We start from the raw sequence: 12,636 nt of genomic DNA on the forward strand, positions 1-12,636 counted from the left end.
TAGTTCCAGTGAACATCTGCTTAATGTAAGGCTGTTTGTTGGGGGAGGGGGGAGAAATGGCTGCCCTTTAAAAAACGTTGCCCATTACAGATGAACAAGCACAAACTAAAATGCGTGATCTTCAGTAGAGAGGTATTTAAATGAGACACCTTGAACAATCCATATTTGTTACCAGCAGAACATAGTGTATGTCAAGTAAAATGTAAACACGGATTTTTGTTCTCCGTTCACAAAATGACACACATGCGAGTTATCAGAAAAGGCGTTATATTTGGTTTCCACGTTACTGAAAACTGATTTTGGTTTCGATCAATCAAATCTGAATGCCTGCGTTAAGGTTTCAATTTCCCTCCATAACAGTAATGATCGAGATGACCATAAGTAAAGGAAAGCTAGAGGGGAACCCAAGCACACTTCATATATAGATTGAGTCCTGCCCTCTTCCACAGGAACGCTCCAGGGAATGTTAGTTTCAGCTGTTTGTTTTTTTTCTCCTTCCCTTTATACTAACAAAAACTCTACTGTTTATTAAAGCAAAGCTACAGTAAATTTTCTTGCAGTCTTACAGCAGGTTTCATATTACCAGTAGGACATGCATGAATGTATTGCAGTCACACACCCACCCACACACACACACTCAGACATTATACAGTAGCCAGTTGCCACCTTAAAAAAAACAAAAAGAAAAAACCCTAGACATTCATTTCTTTTAAGTGGTCAGCATTAGAATCGCACCAAACTTTTGGATTTAAAAAAAAAATAAAATAAAGAATACTGCACAGGTCTCCGCTGTAAGTAATCCTTTTGCAACAGACGGAGGTTCTGTCTCCATTTGTTCAACATGCATCACTGAAACTTGAAGGCACACTGGCCAAAGACAGCCCTGTTTTTTGTTTTGTCATCTTAACTAAAGTGCTGCCCTAAGGGTACAAAAATAAAATGAAAAATAAAAAAAAAGGCCAAACCTTTTGCAGCACACAAGCTGAATGTCACGTAGAGAGACCACAGTACTTGGAAAGGCAGCCCAGCTGCCTGGATTCTAACTCATAGCTGTGCTCTGAGAGGCATTGATTAAAGGAATATATTTGCCTTTAAAAAAAAAAGAGCACGTAAAGGCAAACTCTGCAACCCTTTTTGTAACTTGCATGCTATAGACTAATATTCTGTCTGGAAGAAACTGGTCCTTCAGTTACCAGCATCAAGTGGGGAATCTCCTACACCATTGCCTGTTGCTGAAGCACCAGAGATTACAGCGCTGTTCTGATTTAGTGATTCATTGGTTTGGGGAAAACTTGGATTAGCTCTACTCCCTCAAGAGCACTAATCAAACCAGAACTCTTGGGCTACTGACTGCCAGTGCTATCAGAAGCTGTGTGCTTCTGGGAAGACACCTGGAGGGTGGAGCCATACTGTATTTCTTATCCTCACAGGGTTAGACTTGCTGAGCTTTATGACTTGCAAGATAAAGCAGGTTTTGGAAAACTAAAACCAACCAAACAGTAATAATCCATCACCAAAATCATCATTAGGAAAGTTCCATTTTACAAAGGTCTCATTTTGAAACTGAAGTCCCTACTATGTGTAGGCAGAGGGATGCAATTTTAAAAAAATAGGAGCAGTTGCCCACCCTCCCAAGTAGTGCTTTTGGGGATATTCCCAAAATTACATCGGGGGGGGGGGAAAAAGGTTGCTTGACCTTTTTTAAAGTTGTTCTGAATCCTTTTATAGACTCTCCCTTATGACTCAGCCACTTTAGCTGGGAGGGTGATTGGTATGAGAGTTTGGAGAGTCCTGCTCGTTTATGGTGTTCAGGAGGACACACACCGGCTGCCGAGGCAGATGGTGGTGGTTATGTTCACGGTGCTGCTCTTCGGAGGCACTGAATAGCCCTTCTTCCTCATCCCCATGGAGGCGACCGCTGCAGCTGTCACAGAAGTCCAGAGGCCCATCCAAAGTATCGTCAATGAGCCCATCAAGCTCCTTGAGGTCATCGTCATGTTGGCCCCGGTTGCAGACGCAGACTTCAATTCCCGAGTCGCCAGTGAAACGGCGGTGTCTGCTGGGTGTCTTGTCCTTGGCATCAGGAATAGCCCTGTTATGGTCGAAGCTTTCACAGCTGTAATCTTTAAGCAGTTCCTCCTTGCACTCAGAATCCTTATCCGGGAAGGACACAGGATCGGCCATCTCTTCCAACTCAGGGCCGGTGCTGGAGTTGCCTGGCTCGGTACCCTGCATTTTGGTGACAGTTCGTTCAACCAGTGTCATGGAGGATTCAGGGTCCCGGACACTGAGGGACCCAGTGCTGTCAGTGCTGTCGTTAGTGCCACCTGGTGGTGGTGGAGAGCTTGTCTGTGCTGGCTGGAGGTTTCTTGGAGTATCCTGGATTGTGCTATTGCCACCTGCTGGGACGCACTGCTGATGTAAGGCACTATATGGTGGGGGAGGGGTTGGAGGTCGGTTCACCACTTCCTCATAGGGAGGTAGTAAATAATTTGGCAAAAATCCTAAAATGGGGAGGTAGAAGTTATTTCATGTGCAATTTCATGAAATTTGTTATTTAAAATAGATCAATGTCATTCACATAATTTATGCTACTTTGCCCATGTCTAGCAGCTTCTAAACCAGCGGTTCTCAAACCGTGGGGTGGACCTACAGGAGTCACCAGGGCTGGTTTAGACTTGCTGGGGCCCGGGGCCAAAGCCCCACCACCCAGGGCCAAATCCGAGGGTTTTAGCCCTGGATGGCAGGGCTCAGGTTACAGGCCCTGCTGCTTGGGACTGAAGCACTTGGGCTTCGGCTTTGGCCCCTCAGCCTGGGGCAGCGTAGCTGGGTTTTGCCTCCCTCTTCTCCCCCAGGATGGTGGGGATCAGGCGAGTTCAGGCTTTGGTCCCCCATCCTGGGGTTGTGTAGTAATTTTTGTTGTCAGAAGGGGGTCGCGGTGCAATGAAGTTTGAGAACCCCTGGATTCTAAACCAAGCAATAATGAGTTAGCATCATCCCCTACGTGAGGATGTAATCATCACATTTTAGAGAAGGGGAAATAGAGGCACAGAGAGACAACCTGACTAGATCAAGGTCAGAGGGAGTCTGTACAGAGCTGAGAATAAAATCCAGATCTCTTGACTCCCAGTCCCATGCTTTAGCTATTAGACCACCCTGAACACAGCACTATAAATTACACCAGAGAATAATCCTGTATTGGTTGCAGGAAACTGACTAGGTGACTTCGCAGATTGCTAGGCTGGGGTTCTGCAATCACTGGTGTTTACATTTCCAAAAAAAAAAAATCAAAGGTATCACCCCCTGAAACTTTTTGCATCAGTAAGAGGAGGCAGCAACTACAATAAAATTAAGAGATTTGTCCATATGTTGTTTTAATATTGGATTCAGTATTTCTGGTGTGGCCAGAGTGAAACCCTATCACCATGAGTGGCGAGGGAAACACTATATTTGTGCTTATAATGGACCTACAAATCAATTAAAGGTTTTCCTAAGGAGACAAAACAGGCTGAAGTGGACTGAATTAAGCAACTGATCAAAACACTCCTTAAACAGTATAACTTTAAGTGAAATGTCGTTATATCATAATGCATCAGGGCAACTGCACTCTTTCTGCCAATATAGCTCCCACAGATGCAGTAACAATGAGTCTGTTAACTCACTGGAAATCTAGCATGGTCTAGTAGGTAGAGTATAGGATTGGGAACCAGGAGGGTCACAGCTGAGTCATCATTCCCACCTGGTCCCTGGGTGACCAATCTCTGTCAGGACACTTTCTTTACCTCAGTCAAACCAGCCGCAAAAATAGGTTACATAGCAGGCGTATCAAAAAGATTGCTCCAAGCTCTCCTGAATATGGTCTTTTTAAAACCTCTCCATGGCTCCAGGAAAAGGTACAGATAACCCAGGAGCAGAAAAATGACAGTGATAAAGGCCCTGTTGCTGGCACAGTTCTGCTTCCAGAGTCAGCACGGCCACATATTCCAGGCAGCTATAATTTACCTCCTCTCCACAAACCACAAGTTAGGCAGCAGCAGCCCCCAACCTCTCCCTCTGACCCAGCAGCTTCTCCCCTCCTCCACCCGACATTGCGAATTCTTTGGTCTTTATTCTTTCAAAAGCCAGCCTGCTCCCTGTTGCATCTAGGAAGATCTGTAGGAAGTACATACGGAAATAAAATGGCAGAGCTGAGTAGTTATGGGCTTCCCGGTAAGCAATCAGGTTAATCTCGTGTTGCCGCTGCTGTGCCTGGAGGCGGTGTTTGGCACGCCGATGATGGCAAACGCAACAGCAGCTAAGTATGATGATGATAGTCCACACCAGCCAGAACCCTGGAAACAAACAGGGAGGGAAGAACCGGTTATTCACAGTGCAATTCATTTCCGTGGGGGGAGAAATGCAAAGTACACACAAGATGCAGTGGAAAAGATTATGGGATAATATTTAAAGCAAACCTAAAGCTGCAATGTCTGCAGATGTTCTAAATGTTACACTTGTGTTCAAAAATATACAGGTTACAACCAGGCTCCACAGCGATATATTGACCCTAACAACAAACTGAGCAATTTTATACGTTCTTCAGCACTCGAAAGAGCAGAGTTCTGGGAGAGATCACGAGCATGCTGGGGACACAGCTCCAAGTTGTCCAGGCACCATGCTTCCTGTCAAACATCTCACCCATCATAAATGTTTGTTCTAGGCAAAAAATACGGTTCCATGTAGAGCTCATGATGGTAAAACAGATGTTTCTAGACCAGAAGGATACTTCAACTTCAAAGGATAGATCTCACCTAAGCAGCAGTATACATCGGCACTGAGTTTCTCTTTTCCCCAGGGTGCCCCGCCCCCACTCCACTCCCTCCCGAGGTCCCGCCCTTGTTCCACCTCTTCCTGCCCCTGCTCTGACCCCTCCCCAGTCCCCAGCCTGCTTGCTGTTCTCCCCCCTCCCCCAAGCCCCCCCCAGCTGCCAATCAACAAATTGGGGGCGCCTTCAAACAGCTGTTGCTGGTGGGTGCTGAGCACCCACTATCTTTTTTCTGGGAGCGCTCCAGCCTCGGAGTACCCATGGAGTCGGCGCCTATGGCATATATGAAGGACCCTGACAAATATTAGACTTCCTTTGTAATCTACGGACAGAGAACAAGTCTGATATTGATCTAACATTTCTCATTAGTAAATTACCAAATATGTAAACTTTGGTGTGACCTGGCACACATGAAGGGGTGGATGAGGACGACGACCTTGAGGACTTCACCTTCTATGGCTGCCTAAGAGATGGGATATGGGAAACTCTGGTGAGAGGAGACAGGTGGGGGGGGACTAGGGCTTGTGCCTCCTGCATGGCATGGGGTTGGAACAGGGGAGCCACAGCAGTGCCAGCCCTCCATAGGGCCTCCCGGGGTCTCAGCTGGGGCCAGCTCTAGGGCAGTGTTTTTCAAACCGTGGGTCGCCTTGGTTTGGTCATCACCGCCGACCAAGACATTAAAAGTCCCATTGGCGGCGCTGCTCAGCTAAGGCAGGCTAGTGCCTACCTTTTCCGACACTGCGCTATGCCCTGGAAGCAGCCAGCAGCGGGTCCGGCTTCTAGGCAGGGGGGCCACGGGGCTCCACGCACTGCCCCCGCCCCGAGCACCGGCTCTGCACTCCCATTGGCTGGCTTGGGGGAGGGGTGGGAGTGGTGCCTGCGAGTGAGAGTGGCACGGAACCAGACCTGCTGCTGGCCACTTCTGGGGTGCAGAGTGATCCACGGTGCACCCCGGCTGAGCCGCTGACTGGGAGCTGCTGGAGGTAAGTCAGTGCCCCAACCCCGTGCCCCTTCCCTGAGCCCCCCCAAACCTGGAATCCCCTTCCTGTACCTCAATCCCCTCATCCCAGGCCCCACCCCAGAGCCTGCACTCCCAGCCCAGAGCCCTGACCCCCTTCTGCACCCCAAACCCCGACCCCAGCCCAGAACCCCTCTTGCACCCCAAACTCCTCATCCCCAGCCCAGAGCCCTGACCACCTCTTGCACCCCACCCTCTGTCCCAGGCCCCACCCTCTGTCCCAGGCCCCCTCCCACACCCTCAACCCCTCATTCCCAGTCCCACCCCGCAGCCCTCAACCCCCACACCCCAACCCTCTGCCCCAGCCCAGAGCCTGTAGCCCCAGCCGAGAGCCCTGACCCCCTCCTGCACCCCAACCCCATACCAGAGCCTTGAGCGCTGCCAAACCCAGAGCCCTCCTGCATCCCAAACTCCTCATCCCCAGCCCCATCCCTCACCCTCATCCCCAGCCCTGAGCCCCATAAAGGCCCCAAAAACAGTGAGAGGTGAAGTTTGTTTTCATACATTTCCCTTTTGTTTGAATTCCCATGAATGTGAGTAACAAACTTCTGAAACATAAAACAAAATTTCCTTTTGGAGTCCAGCACTTTTGATAATCCAAAAGGAAACTTTTTAAAAAAAAAACCACACCAGTGTTTTCCACTGGTTGTGGTCACTGCTGTTTTCGTTTCTCTCATTCTGGACAACATAAAGTCAGCTGTTCAAACTCTTTGGTTTTTGTGCATTAACACAATGCTTTTTCACACGGGAATTTTAAAACAAAGCTTTTTTTATCCACCTCGCTCCAAAAAGCAAACCTACCCCAACCACTCTACACCAGGACAATATTTCTAGAAATATTTGTTTTACATAGGATTCCACCTTGCTAGCCACAATGTTTAGGTGTGTTTGGTTCAGATTCATCTCTGGCTTATTCTTTTTAAACCTAATTTTTGGCCTAACTTACTTAGCAGCGCCTCTTTACAAATACATACATACATACATACATACACACACACACACACACACAGGTGCTGAGAGCATCTGCATAGTTAAGGTTTACTTTTAGAAGGTGGGGAGAGGGAGGAAGAAAAACCTAGAAATCTCTGGAATGAGCAATCATTCATTCCTAAGTCAGGACAGAAAGTAGTGTACCCACAGTACTAACCTTGAATAATTTCATTGTACTCAGTTCAAACAAACAAATACAATCTACTGTGCCTTAGAATGGCACCTTGTCTTGACATAGTGAGATACACAAATCAGCCCAAATTCCTATGTTGGCCAAGCAGATGAAGTACTGGATCTCTCTTTCATTATACAATTAGATTTCCATTCCTCTAGGAAAATTATCTTTTGCCCAGAAGTGTTGATGTTTTATGAGTGCTCTGCATCTCCTGATATCTGTAGGTAAGTCTTATTTAAAGCTCCCATGCAGTTTTTCTAGCTAGTCCACTCTGCCAGGCTTACCGAAAGGGTGACAGAAAAGAATGTAAAAACAACGAGGAGTCCTTGTGGCACCTCAGAGACTTTTATTTGGGCATAAGCTTTTGTGGGCTAAAACCCACTTCATCAGATGCATGGAATGAAAAATACAGTAAGCAGTATATATATTACAGAATGTGAAAAGATGAGAGTTGCCTTACCAAGTGGGGGTTCAGTGCTAACGAGGCCAATGCAATCAAGGTGGATGTCGCCCATTTCCAACAGTTGACAAGAAGGTGTCAGTATCAGCAGAGGGAAAATGACTTTTTGTAGTGAACCATCCACTCCCAAATTTGTTAGTCTCTATGAGTATGTCTACACTACAAAATTAAGTCGAAATTATAGAACTCGATTTTTTAGAAAGCGATTTTATACAGTCGATTGTGTGTGTCCCCACTAAGCGTATTAAGTCAGCGGAGTGCGTCCACAGTACTGAGGTTAGCGTCGACTTTCGGAGCATTGCACTGTGAGTAGCTATCCCACAGTTCCCGCAGTCTCCACCGCCCATTGGAATTCTGGGTGGTGCTCCCAATGCCTGATGGGGCAAAAACATTGTTGCGGGTAGTTTTGGGTACACGTCGTCAGTTGCCCCCTCCCTCTGTGAAAGCAACGGCAGACAATCGTTTCGCACCTTTTTTCCATGCGGGAGCCATACTGCTTTCAGCAGCCAGTGCAGTAGGTCTGCAAACCATTGTCGTGATCCATCGCTTCCGCTGCAACTCTGCTCTCCTGCTGCTATGAATCCATCTCGCAGGTCCTCTATATGACGGTCGACATCCACCGCGTCTGCTGCCACTCTGCTCTCCTGGTGGTCTCGCAGGGCCGCTTCCGCTGCAACTCTGCTCGGCTACTCTTGTCTCGTCATACCACGGTAAGCGTGCAGCCTGCTCAACTGTTGCGTCTTGGCAGCAGACAGTGTCGTAGGTCTGCAAAACTGGTCATCCAACCACTGCTTCCCCTGCAACTCTGCTCTCCTGCAGACGCGATACCACGGCAAGCATGGAGCCTGCTCAGATCACCATGGCAGTTATGAGCATTGTAAACAACTTGTACATTATCATGCAGTATATGCAGAACCAGAACCTGCAAAAGCAGGTGAGGAGGCCATCGCAGTGTGGTGATGAGGACATGGACACAGACTTCTCTCAAAGCACAGGCCCCGGCAATTTGGACATCCTGGTGACAATGGGGCAGGCTCATGCGGTGCGATGCCAATTCTGGGCCCGGGAAACAAGCACAGACTGGTGGGACCGCACAGTGTTGTGGGGCTGGGACGATTCCCAGTGGCTGCAAAACTTTTGCATGCGTAAGGGCACTTTCACAGAACTTTGTGACTTGCTTTCCCCTGCCCTGAAGCACAAAAATACCAAGATGAGAGCAGACCTCACAGTTCACAAGCGAGTGGCGATAGCCCTCTGGAAGCTTGCAATGCCAGACAGCTACCGGTCAGTCGGGAATCAGTTTGGAGTGGGCAAATCTACTGTGGGGGCTGGGCTGCTGTGATCCAAGTAGCCAACACAATCACTGAGCTGCTGCTATCAAAGGTAGTGACTCTGGGAAATGTGCAGGTCATAGTGGATGGCTTTGCTGCAATGGGATTCCCTAACCGTGATGGGGCGATAGACAGAACGCATATCCCTATCTTGGGACCAGATCACCAAGGCAGCCAGTACATAAACCGAAAGGGGTACTTTTCAATTGTGCTGCAAGCACTGGTGGATCACAAGGGACGTTTCACCATCATCAACCTGGGATGGCCGGGAAAGGTACATGACGCTCGCATCTTCAGGAACTCTGGTCTGTATGAAAAGCTGCAGCAAGGGACTTACTTTCCAGACCAGAAAATAACCATTGGGGATGTTGAAATGCCTATAGTTATCCTTGGGGACCCAGCCTACCCCTTAATGCCATGGCTCATGAAGTCATACACAGGCACCCTGGACAGCAGTCAGGAGCTGTTCAACTATAGGCTGAGCAAGTGCAGACTGTGCATTTGGATATTTAAAAGCGTGCTGGTGCAGTTTATTGACTTGGTTAGACCTCAGAGAAACCAATATTCCCATTGTTATTACTGCTTGCTGTGCGCTCCACAATATCTGTGAGAGTAAGGGGGAGACATTTATGCATTTATGGCAGGGTGGGAAGTTGAGGCAAATCGCCTGGCTGCTGATTACGCACAGCCAGACACCAGGATGGTTAGAAGAGCACAGCAGGGTGTGCTGCGCATCAGAGAAGCTTTGAAAACCAGTTTCATGGCTGACCAGGTTCACACTACTTCTGTACTACTGTAAGCCAACCGCCCTCCCCTCCCCACTTTGATCACCGCTTGCAGAGGCAATAAAGTAACTGTTGTTTCAAATTCATGCATTCTTTATTAATTTGTCACACAAATAGGGGGATAACTGCCTAGGTAGCCTGGGAGAGGTGGGGGATGAGGGAAGCACCAGGTGGGGTGCGGGAGGAGGGAAGGACAAGGCCACACTGCACTTCAAAACTTATTGAATGCCAGCCTTCTGTTGCTTGGGCAGTCCTCTGGGGTGGAATGGTTGGGTGCTTGGAGCCCTCCTCGCGTTCTTGGGCGTCTGGGTGAGGAGGGTATGGAACTTGGGGAAGAGGGTGGTTGGTTACACAGGGGCTGCAGTGGCGGTCTGTGCCTTTCCTGCACCTCAACCAAACGCTGGAGCGTATCAATTTGATCCTCCAGTAGCCTCAGCATTGCATCCTGCCTCCTTTCATCATGCTGCCGCCACCTTTCCTCTTGATCCCGCCACCTCTACTGTTGCTCCAGCCATCTGTCCTTGCGTTCATTTTGTGCTTTCCTGGAATCTGCCATTGTTTGCCTCCACGCGTTCTGCTGAGCTCTTTCAGTGCAGGAGGATGGCATGAGGTCAGAGAACATTTCATCGCGAGTGAGTTTTTTTTTGCCTTCCTATCTGCGCTAGCCTCAGGGACTGAGATGCTAGTCGCAGCGTTGAAATATCTGCAGCCGCGGGAGGAAAAAAAGGGAGATTAAAACTAAAAAAGACACATTGGCCATTTAAAAGGAAGGGCTGATGTTTTCGGGTTAACGTGCAGCACAAACCCAACTAAACCCCCCCAACACCCAATTCTCTGGGATGATCGCTTCACCCCTCCCCCCACCCCAAGGCTAACAGTGGGGATGATTTCTTTTCAGCCACAGGCAAACAGCCCAGCAGGAATGGCCACCTCTGATGTCCCCTTAATAAAATTCCCTTATTTCAACCAGGTGACCATGAACAATATCACTCTCCTGAGGATAACACGAGAGATAAAGAATGGATGTTGCTTGAATGCCAGCAAACACTGGACACACGCTGCCATGCTTTCTTATGCAATAATTCCAGACTACGTGCTACTGGCCTGCTGTGGTAAAGTGTCCTACCATGGAGGACGCAATAAGGCTGCCCTCCCCAGAAACCTTTTGCAAAGGCTTTGGGAGTACCTCCAGGACAGCTTCATTGAGATGTCCCTGGAGGATTTCTGCTCCATCCTCAGACATTTTAACAGACTTTTCCAGTAACTGTACTGGCCGCGAATGTATCCCAAGTCTTTAGGGCAAATTAATCATTAAACACACTTGCTTTTAAACCGTGTATTATATTTACAAAGGTACACTCACCAGAAGTGCCTTCTCTGCCTTCAACATCCAGGAGCCTGGGGTTGGGAGGGTATTGGCTCCAGGGTGATAAACAGTTCCTGGCTGTCGGGAAGAACAGCTTCTCCGCTTGCCTGGTGCGTGCTATCATCTTCCTCATTCTCAAAATCCTCATCCCTGTTGTGTGAGACTCCCTTGCAGGAGTCCACGTACAGGTGTGGAGTAGTTTTAGGGGCACCCCCTAGAATTGCATGCAGCTCATCATAGAAGCGGCATGTCTGGGGCTCTGACCCTGAGCGGGCGTTTGCCTTTTGGGTTTTTTGGTAGGCTTGCCTGAGCTCCTTAAGTTTCATGCGGCACTGCTGCGGGTCCCTGTGACAGCCTCTGTCCTTCATGCCCTTGGAGATTTTTTCAAATACTTTGGCATTTTGTCTTTTGGAACGGAGTTCTGATAACACAGATTTGTCTCCCCATACAGCAATCAGATCCAATACCTCCCATTCGGTCCATGCTGGAGCTCTTTTGTGATTCTGGGACTCCATGGTCATCTCTGCTGATGAGCTCTGCATGGTCACATCATGGTGGCCAAACAGGAAATGAAATTCAAAAGTTTGCGTTGCTTTTCCTGTGTACCTGGCCAGTGCATCCGAGTTGAAAGTGCTGTCCAGAGTGGTCACAATGGAGCACTGTGGGATTGCTCCCGGAGGCCAATACCATCGAATTGCATCCACACTAACCCAAATTTGACCCGCTGATGTCAATTTCAGCACTAATCCCCTTGACAGGGCGGAGTACAGAAATCAATTTTGAGAGCCCATTAAGTCGACAGCAATGGCTTCGTTGTGTGGACGGGTGCAAGGTTAAATCGATCTAACGCTGCTAAATTCGACCTAAACTCGCAGTGTAGACCAGGGCTACAGCTATGGCTACACTTGCAGATGTAGAGTGCTTTGAGTTAAATCAGCCTTCGTAGAGCACAGTAGGGAAAGCGCTGCAGTCTGTCCAGACTGACAGCTTCAGCACACTGGCGTGGCCACACTTGCGGCACTTGCAGTGGCATTGGGAGCAGTACATTATGGGCAGCTATCTCAGCATGCAATTGACTGCAATGTGCTTTTCCAATGGGGGGGGGGGTGGAGTGTGACAGGGAGTGTGTTGTGTGTATGTGGGGAGACAGTGGGTTTTTGGGGGGCTGAAAGCATGTTAGCGTGCCGTCTTGTAAGTTCAGACAGCAGCAGACTCCCCCTCCTCCCTGCCTCTCTCTCTCTCTCTCACACACACACAGCATTCCACAGTAACGGCTTGCTTTGTCTCGGAGCCAGCTTTCAAAGGGCATAGGCGCATTCCTAGATGAGTTCAAAACAATGAAAAGAGTGGCCACTTAACTTAAGGGGATTATGGGACATTTCCGGAGGCTGATCAGAGCGCAGTAATGCAACACCTTGTTCACACTGAAGCCCGGGCGTTTCACCCACTATGCACCAAGTGTTAATCTTCTTGCCGAGATGGAGTACCAGGAGCCCTCTAGCCGTGGAGTCAGAGAGCTCTACATGTCTTGCCAGTGTGGATGGGGAGTGAGCTAGGGCACCACGGACTTCTTTAATGTGCTCTAACTCACAGGTGTAGCCAAGCCCTATGGTGCTACAGCTCACTTCAACGAAAGCTTATGCTCAAATAAATTTGTTAGTCTCTAAGGTGCCACAAGTCCTCCTTTTCTTTTGGCGGATACAGACT

The 12,636-nt window shown here is 48.6% G+C and overlaps 1 protein-coding gene across 10 annotated transcripts in view; it reads right to left on the reverse strand.

Annotated features, from left to right (window-relative positions):
- Positions 1–492: 492 nt before the first annotated feature.
- WBP1L (WW domain binding protein 1 like) overlaps positions 493–12,636 on the reverse strand; it is a 91,294-nt gene continuing 79,150 nt past the window's right edge. For all 10 annotated transcript variants that reach the window (XM_043518028.1, XM_038409362.2, XM_038409363.2 and 7 more), the window contains 2 exons: positions 4,170–4,331; positions 493–2,504 (listed from right to left, as the gene is read on the reverse strand). In XM_043518028.1, coding sequence (XP_043373963.1) covers positions 1,753–2,504; positions 4,170–4,331 — 914 coding nt within the window. In that variant the 3' untranslated portion in view covers positions 493–1,752. The remainder of the gene's footprint in view (positions 2,505–4,169; positions 4,332–12,636) is intronic.

The sequence above is a fragment of the Dermochelys coriacea genome, chromosome 7, assembly GCF_009764565.3.
Source record: "Dermochelys coriacea isolate rDerCor1 chromosome 7, rDerCor1.pri.v4, whole genome shotgun sequence".
NCBI classification, from domain to species: domain Eukaryota; kingdom Metazoa; phylum Chordata; order Testudines; family Dermochelyidae; genus Dermochelys; species Dermochelys coriacea.